Consider the following 9,278-nt stretch of genomic DNA (forward strand, 5'->3'; position numbering starts at 1 on the left):
CTACTCCCCCAGGGTCCCAAAGGAACAGACAATAATGTTTGGAGATAGTTTCAGTTGTGACATCTGCAGGAGCTATACTAGCATCTAGTGGGTAGAGGCCAGGGATTGCCGAATACCTCACAATGCACAGAACCCACCAAAACTTACCCAGCCCTTGGTGTCAATGGTGCTCAGATTGAGAAGCCCTGAGTCAGATAAAAGAGAAGGAAAATGTATATTTTGATCAGACTGAATTGGATTTCCAAGAGTCAAGTGCTTATAGAAATACATTCATTACCTCCAGATGCCATGAGACGTGTGTATTCACACAACCAATGACTGATACATGCCCTACAGGCAGGAGACGCATATTTTAATAGCTTCTGTGACTCTCCAGATGCCAAGCACAAGGCTGAGACTTAGTTGTTCAGTAACACCTGTCTGGAAACCCTCACTTAACCTAAAAAGGACCTCAAAATTGAAGAGCAGCCTTGAGCTGCCTTCAGGTGGCTGCCTTATTTCACATATATGACCAAAGTGTAACAAAGGCTAATGACATCACAAAAGAGCACCACCCACCTGCCACGCCCCTTTGGAGTCACAATTGCTACAGCCTTAAATACCCTGACTCCTGGCCTCTGGGGCTTTGCAAAGCCCCTCATTCTGGCAGAAATTACAATGTCGACCAGCCGCAAACTAAAGAGTCATGACATGAGGAGGGGCAAGAACCGAGCTCCTCACAAAGGTGTCAAGAGAGGCGGCAGCAAAAGAAAATACCGCAAAGGCAGCCTGAAGAGTAGAAAACGGGGCGATGATGGTGAGTGAGGGGCAAGTAAGAGAGCTGTTAAACTTGGGGACATGTTGCTCCCCAGACCCAGCCTCCTGGAGGCAGCCCTTACATGACCCTCAGCCTGAGATTACTCCCAGTGACTCGGTTCCTGGGCAGTTTGGGCAGGAAGAGTCCTGGTATGTTGTTCTAAAAGGTGTCCCTGTTGCAAACCTGTCCTTCCCCCACAGCCAATCGCAGTTACCGCTCCCACTTGTGATCTACCAGTGGGCCCTGTCCTGGTGAACTTCAAACAACACCAGGCAGCAACGAGATCAGAGGGGGGACTGCCAAGGAGACCTGAAGTTAGACCAAAGTCAGAAGAACCTATGGTGTGGGAAAAAAGCCAGTGGTAATGAAGTGAGGAATGTATATGTTGGCTGTTCCTCCCCAACATCTCAATAAAAAAATTTGAAAACTGAAATGTTTCCTTTGATCCTTCGGAAAAACTTGGTTTCCTGAGCTAGGGGTGAGAATTAGATGGAATGAAATTATTAAAGATGACTTGGAAAATAGCAAAAGTAATTTGTCCTTATAATTCCATCCAGTGGTGGTCCAACTCTGGCCAAAAACCATCACTAAGATTTGTTCTTGTGTGTGTGTGTCTCAGTGCACCAGCCCTCTCCTCCAATGGACAGGGAGAATTCATCCGAGTGTCCATCATGAGTCATTATTTTAAGAGGCTTTGGGTCCAGACATACGGACCACTGGGAGGGGCTTCCTAATTCACTGATAACATGGCTTGGTTTGAGATGAACAAACTGGGGGCAGGGACATTGCCTGGGAGGTTGAGGCCAGCAAGCATGACTCTGATGTCATAAATGAACCTTAGCTGGGTGTGACTAGCAGTACAAATTACCTCAATCTGGGTGGACCTTATTGATCATTTGGGAGAGAACTGTCCTTAGGGTTCTGCTCACTTAGGAAATTCCTAAGCCCTCACTTTCCTTGGACCTTGGGTTGTGACAGTTTATAAAGTCTCTGGCCAGGGATCTTAGCGTCTATTCACTTAGAAGGGATCATTATTTAATGAATGCTTCTTAAGCACTCAGATTTGTACCGAAGAACCGGCCACCCATGTGGATTCTGTCTGCTGGTGACAGAGCGAGGAAAGAGGAAACTCATAATTGTCAATGAGGAGTTTGTGCCCTAAGCAGGTGTGTCAGCCTGAGGGTGTCGGGATTGGAAGACTTTAACAAGATGTCCATGTGGGCCAAATTTTAGTAATGCAACAGAAAACCATTCATTTCTCAGATGTCTCCAGAAGAAAAAATGCATGTCTTCTTACCTATTGGAAGAGTCGCTTGGTCCTCACGGTTTCATGAGCCTAGAGAATCTGCACACTATTCCAGAACCATGTTCAAGTTCATGTGGAAAATCATCTTACCATCAGGCATATGGAGTATTCAAACTCATTTTCAAACTGAGCTCACTTTCCCTGGCTGAACTTGTACTGATCTAAGATTTCCAGTTTCCTCCTCTAAAATGGGACTGGGGAAAACACTCCCTTTGTTCACCCTCATCCTCAAAGTTATGCCTGTTTTACCTCCTAAATATTCCTTTTGCCTCTCCCTCTTTCTCAGATTGGTCTCAGATGAATCTCCCTGTGTTTGTCCCTAGTGTGACTGAACAACCTCTTTTAATTTCTTTAAGTTAATAAATGGTTCTGATCTGGAATCCGTGCTTGAGAAGCTATGAAAGTGCTAGAACCTACCCTGCTCTTGTGCCAGCTGAGAATTCTTCTACCTTCTTGCAGACCCCAAGACCCCCCCCAAAAAAAATTTTTAAATGTTATTTTGATGTTGAGCTGCTCTTACTGCCAATTTTTCTAAATTAACCCTCTAGGTTGGGTTCTTGGGAAGCAGAGATTGAGACCGATTTGGATGCAAGATGTGCATTGGAGGCTGACCATCGGGAAGAAAAGGAGTAGAGGAAGGAGCTGAATCTATCAGGAAGGATGGCCTGCTAGGGGGTCCTGCAGAGTCATGATGGCCAGGCCTTGACACCCCACCTGCCCAGCCAGGCTGCTCCAGCAAGGGCTGACTCAGGAGGCACCACACTGAAGCAAACCCTCCAGTGAGTATCAGCCCACACACCCTGCAACCTCGCAGATGCCCAAGTCCATACACAAGCTTTCTGATGGCCCCCATTTCTTCCCCACCTATGCACACCTCACTGCTCAGCCATTTCTACTTCAATCCTGTGTCACTCTCACACACGACTCAGCCATTTGCACCTTGTGCCCTGTTGCCCCTGTCCCTTGCTACCATTCAGGTTACCCACAGGATCAAAAATGACCTCCACACAGGGCCACAAGTCAACAGGTAGGAACAAGCCAGAACCACAGTAATGCTGAGAGCATGGCACTAACTGCCCACAGGAAACTTGCTATGACTAGAAGTCAACCTGGTTAAGGGCTCTATCTGTCACCATCTTGCAGGAAAAGGAGATCCCTGAAGATGACTCAAATGAAGAGGCTTCATTGAAGGGACTGTTTCCTGAAGAGGACACCTAGAGCCTAGCATGGGTGGCTTCAGATCCTTGGATTAAACGGGAGAAAAGGAGCCTAAGGAGAGCCAATGTGTGCTCAGGTAGATGGGCCCCTGGGGTAAGACTGTGTTAAGGAGGATCACAGCTGTGACCAGCATCTCAAGAGACAAAGCATCCAGACATTTCTCTGATCTCCTTCTGGTGCTCCTGTTGGCCACACTCAAGGAGAAGCCAGCAGGCAAGGCCTGCTGGAGAAAGCTCTGGATACAATGATAATAGTTGACACAACTTTGTGGGGTCCATATCCTCTTTTTTGGGATTTCTTAGAAGTTTGCCACATTAGCATCCAGTTTATCTTCTCCCGTATGTTGTTACAAGCCAAAGTCCCTTCAGGGGATGGAGTGTGAGAGGGTTCAAAACCACCTTGTTCAGACTTCTAAACCCGGTGTTCACCCCGAGACATCACAATATTCCAACACAGCATTGCATTTCTGCAACAACTAAATACTTTAATTAGCCATGAGGACTTGAGCATGGAAAACAGCCTGGGGCTACTCAAGGTAGACAGATCCTTGCCTGGTGACTTCAGCCTTTGCCCTCTTGGATAAATTGTGAAGGAGCAGCAGCCGCCCGGAAAATTCTGTTTATAGGAACATTTTCCAGGCCCACGTATTGGAAATTTTCCAAGACTGGTGTTGACTTAGTCCCTGCCCTCCAGGAACATTCATTCTGTCCCTTTTTATGGCTCCCGTAGGCCCAGCACCTGTGAGTCTTTGGACCATGGTGACACTCCTTAGGGAGACAGGAAGACCACTCTCTGCTGTTTCTCACCTCCCCAACCAAGGAAGAATTTGTCCCTCTCCTAGTTTCCTTGGAACGTCATGTCCTCAAGTCATCACTCGTTCGGTCTTTTTGGAAAGTGAAAAATCAAATTGAAAAAAAAAAAAATTAAAGACCTTGGCAGCAAGCCCTTCTGGGTCACCTTGACCTTACTGTGAGCTGACTTGGATACGGGGCCTCTACTGCACTGGCTGCAGGTCCCTTGGGAGTGGTGAAGCTCAAAGGACCCACATGTGGATGGAAGAGTTATGGGAAGCACAGTTGATCCCCACTCATCACCCCAGGTCTCCTCCAGATGACCCTGGGTGGGTCCAACGTGTCTGTGCAGACAACCGCAAGCAAACAGGAAGTTCTGGAGAAAAACTCAGGGCTGAGCTGGGGAGGTGAAGGCAGAAATGGCAACTGGAAGGAGACTGTGTGCTCTGGGGGCAGTTGGTACAAGTCAGACATGCCTGGGGCTCGGCTGTCAGGGTCACCCAAAGGTTTTGTCCTTAGAGACCAGAGAACAGCGGTGGCCTGAAAACTCTTAGTCTCATCCTCTGTCTTTGCAATCTGAGCCCTCATGGCCAGGCCAACCCTGGGGAAAGAACCAAACAGAACAGGGCCTTAATTCCTGACTCTAGGAGCACGGGGTCTTAGTTTCCAGGTTGGTCTGCTTGGCCAGGTTGATGAATGACGCAGCTCTCTACTTTGCTCCAACAGAGCCTGCCTTTCCTCGCGCCTGGCCCCACCCAAGCTTTCTCCCTCTCCAGTCTTACACCAGGCCCAACAAGAAAGCTCTCCTCCAGCAGAGCCCAGCAGCCATTCCTGCTCTCTTAGCCCAGAGGCCCAAAGCAGTAGCTGAGCAAGATCTCCTTGACATCTGGCACTAAATTCCAGTGTCTATATTCCATCAAAACCCACAGCCCCTCCTTGTGACCTTGATGGACCTATCAGTCCTTCCTTTACACAATTCTCTTTCTGCAGTTGGGGCCATTTCATCTCTTTTCATAGCCCAACTTCCCTATCACTGTAACCAAGTCTGACCTTTGGCAGAAAGGAATGTGACCTTCTGGGCAGCTGGCATGGCAGAACATGCGAGGGACGGGCACTGGGCAAGCCACCCTGCATCTGAATGACCACTCTACAGCGGTGAGATGTAGGTGATTTTTGAAATTCCATTAATCTCATCTTCCTTATCGGTAAAGTGTCAATCATAATATCTATCTCCCAGGGCACTTGGGATAACTTAGAGTGGTATAAACTACAGGTCCTAAGTTAGTTGGAAGTCCCCTCTTCCTCTTAGAACTGGTCCCTTAGGTATCTTATGCTGGTCTGACCCTGACTTATGGCTCTACTTCCAAATCCTTGGTCTCAGGATGCTACATCACATAAAGCTGAGTCCTGCAGTTTTCCCCAATGGCCTCTTACCAGCTCTGCCAAAAGCTGTCTCCAGGCTCCCATTGTGACCTGGAACCTCTCACCCTGTCCTGAGCCAATTGCCTAAGTTAGGTCCTGACATCAGAAAATAACTACACCTCCCTGGGGCTTTTCCCCCTCTTCTATAAAATGTAAGAGATGGGGATGATCTTCTCTTTTCAAACAGACCACAGACTCCAAGGAGCAAGACACAAGCCATCCACAAGTGAGGGACATAATGATCACATCATCACACACAGTCATTGTGTCTTGGTTGAGACCCACCTCCTAACTCAGTATATTGTAAAAAGTAAATCTGAGCACAGATAGAGACCAAGGATGGCTGGACAAACTTACTCCCTCAGATCATGTTTTTTTTTTTTTTCATTAGCAACAGGCAAGAATCTTTACAATTAATTAGCTATGAAGTGCTCAGGTCTAACACACAAGTGTTTTATTGAAAAGACATAAAGAGCTTGAATTTCACAATCTGTGGGGATCCAGCTCAACAGTGCTTTAGAATGAAGCCCTGAAGAAGAGAGCCAGCCTTCCACAGGAAGATAAAATGGACCTTCATTGAAATACTGCTTTCCATAAACTTATTTGAAAATAAAAGTTCAGAAGCTTCTACACCCAGAAATAAGAACAGCAGCAACACTAGAAAACACACTAGGCATCCTGACGGATCACACCACCCTCTCAAAATGGATGCTATTATGATCTTTTTTCTTATAGAGGAGAAAATGAAGCACACAAAGTTCACCCAGTTTGTCCAAGGTCCCATGGCTAGTGAGCACAGGACTGTATGCACCAGTGATAGACTGGGTCCAGGTCATGTGGCTCACACCTGTGTGTGCTTAGCCACCAAGCTGCGGCGCCTTTCACGGGTAAAGGGGTTAAAGCCTAGACACCGGAATAAACACACATCTGATGGCTCAGTAGTGACAGAGCCAAAACCAGAGTTCTGCTCTCACTGTCCCCACACCATCCCAGTCCCCTGCCTCTAAAACCAGAGCATATCAGTGTCCAAAATGAGCTGGGATTTTGACAGCAGACCTAGGATGCAGGAGAGAAGAACCCAACATTTGTTACCTGTCTTCATCGGGCAAAGGCAGGGCCCCGCGATTCAGACCCCAGGTCACAAGCAGAAAGACCAAGGGCTTCAGTGCCAGCCCGTTCTACACGTGAATCTTGCCACAACCGCTAAACAGTTATGGAACCTTGAACAAGTCACCCAACTTCTCCAAGGTCTGTCACTCGCTCTGTAAAACTGGGTTAAGAACACCTCCTTCTAGAATCAGGAGAGGAATTTGAGTAAAACCCATGCGCAAAAGCCCCTCACGTGTACCTGGGGCATCCAAAGTACTTTATAAATATCAGTTCCTCTCTGGAATGCCCCTCAGTCCCTTCAACTTCAGCTAAAACCAAACAGGGACCCTCAAATTTCTACAGCAGGGTCCACAGTGGGGTCAAAGGAGCACATAGCTCTAGAGGGTTACGAGGAGCAACCTCCATGCTGTTCACAGCATAGAAGTTGGGCAACGTTAACCACAGAAGACTGGCCCCGCGGCCTCACTGGTGTTGCTAGAAAGAAGGAGGAGGATTCGGTGACTCCCGCATGAGTCACAGAAGCCCTTTGTGTCTCCCAGGAGAGGGGAAGGTGGGGCCTCAGGCTGGGGGAATTGGGGGGGGGGGTGGGCTGGCAACCTCAATTGTATCTAAGAAAGGCTGGCTTCGTGCCCAGCCTGGTGTGTTGCAAGGGCAGTGGGTGGAGGCACCCTGTGAGGTGGGGACAGGTGTGCAAAGAGCACAGACTTGGAAAAAGGGGGGAGCACGCTCTCTTATGTCTTTCATCTTGCATTTTAACTAATTAAATTTCATTTTTAAAACTATCAGACTGACTAAGAGGGGGCCCTTTTCCACATCTTGGTTTCCTCACTAATAGTCTGGTACTGAAATCATCATGGAGTCCCCAGAGGACACTCGGGTCCCGTCTTGTTCATCTCCCTAAATACAGCGCAGATGGCCTCACCCCTGCTGAAGAAACAGGTGAGACCCCAAGACTCCCAAAGGCTAGCACGAACTTCTTTCTAGGTCTATTTGACTTTCCAAGGTTTCAACTGGTTTCAAGTAATTGAAGATAAAGGGGAGACGCCATTCTGAGACCATGTGAGTACCTCACCACTGTCACCTCTCTCTTGGAAATTCCCACCATAGTTGAAAACACACACCTATGGATTTTTTTCCTAATCAATGGAGGCAGAAATTAGTGGGCTTTATCACTTTTCAGTTTCTGGCCCACTGTGTTTCCCTTTCTCCAAGTCCTCAGACCCCATGGGTACAACAACATCATAGCTACAGGGCTGGGGCTTTGTGGCCCTAATGGAGCACAGTGTCCCTAAACACAGCCATCACCAGCTCTGTCTCATCCACATTACTCACTACAGGGCCTCTAAAGTTGGGACAATAGCCTTCCCCACTAAATCAATAAGGGTTTGTTGAATGTCTACTCTGTACTATATTTTTAGTTTCCCACAACCCTCCATGATGGCAGCCAGTGTTCCATAAATGTCTGTGCAGAGAGAGGCCATTATGGTGCTTATGTTGAAAGAGTGGCCCACACCACGTTCACCCTTCAGACATGCCTCTGAGGTAAGCAGGGCAGCTACTCAAGAGGCACGTCATCCCCAACAGGATGTTAAGAACCTGAAAGTTGCAAAGCATTGTCCTGAGGCCCTCAGGCTGTACATTATGTCACATCTCAACTCTAAGTGTATCAGTTTGATCCAAAAGGGTAGGGGAGAGCTCCATAAACCAGACTGCTACCTTAGGCCCAGACATTCCCTAGAGAACAGGCAGTGCCATGTTTCATACTCCATTGCCTTTCCAGCTCCTAGTAGAGTACCTGGCACATAATAGTCATTCAACAAACCTGTTGGGCTTAGGTGGAGAGCTAGACGATGGTGGTGCTTCTGAGAAGGGATCACATATGGCTCCCTTTAGGAGGAGGAAGGGACTTGTGACTCCTACTAAACCAGTCTCTTAGGTTTGAATTAAAAATTGAGGGCCCAGATCACATGGCAAAGTAAAAAGGACACTGAAGCAGAGTTTGGGAGACCTGGATCCCTGTTATGACAGAAACTCAAGGGGAAAAGAACAACTGTCAGCCGGGATTGGAAGTCGTCCTTGCCAACCCCCCACCCCTACTCCCATCTCCACTCCACAGACTGGGTCAGATCCTTTTTATACTCAAAAAACATTAGAATGCATCACTTTTCACATTCATGCTTCTGTTCTGATGTAATCCTCTGATTGTAAGCTTCATGAAGCTGGTTGTTTGGGTTTGAGTTTCTTTCCTTCTATTGGACCATAGTAATCCAATATTCACCATCATAACTGAATTACATAGCACTTATCACATGCATTTGTTCATTTTACATTCTCTCTCAATTGCAAGCTTTTCTTTTCTTTTTTAACAGACTCTAAAATGGCTTTTATTGAAAACACAGCTACCTGTTCACTGTAAAGTTCTGAGAAGCTACTCAGAACTGAAGAGGATCATCTCTGTCTGAGGAAACTGGTGAGAACCAGAAAAATGTATGATTATTGGAGCAAAGTAAAGGGGTTTTGCCTTTGAGAAAAGATGTGGGGTCTTTCAAACCTCAGACTCACATTCATCTGATCTGAGAGTGAGCATGGAGGTCTTGCTCCAGGGCATAAATGTAGGGAAGACAGGAATGCAGAA

The 9,278-nt window shown here is 47.2% G+C and overlaps 1 protein-coding gene across 1 annotated transcript; it reads left to right on the forward strand.

Moving 5' to 3' along the window:
* The first annotated feature begins 657 nt into the window (after nt 1-657).
* Nucleotides 658-1,025, forward strand: Tnp1 (transition protein 1). The gene is made up of 2 exons (XM_027941661.2): nt 658-796; nt 997-1,025. The coding sequence occupies exons 1-2, from the start codon at nt 658-660 to the stop codon at nt 1,023-1,025; spliced, it is 168 nt and encodes a 55-aa protein (XP_027797462.1).
* The last annotated feature ends 8,253 nt before the right edge of the window (nt 1,026-9,278 follow it).

This window comes from Marmota flaviventris, chromosome 11, assembly GCF_047511675.1.
Source record: "Marmota flaviventris isolate mMarFla1 chromosome 11, mMarFla1.hap1, whole genome shotgun sequence".
Lineage (NCBI taxonomy): Eukaryota > Metazoa > Chordata > Mammalia > Rodentia > Sciuridae > Marmota > Marmota flaviventris.

Excerpts from the sequence above, each read along its gene's own strand:
- Tnp1 (XM_027941661.2), top strand. The coding sequence starts at position 658 with ATGTCGACCAGCCGCAAACTAAAGAGTCATGACATGAGGAGGGGCAAG. Across the intron at positions 797-996 it reads TAGAAAACGGGGCGATGATG|CCAATCGCAGTTACCGCTCC; the intron begins GTGAGTGAGGGG and ends CTTCCCCCACAG.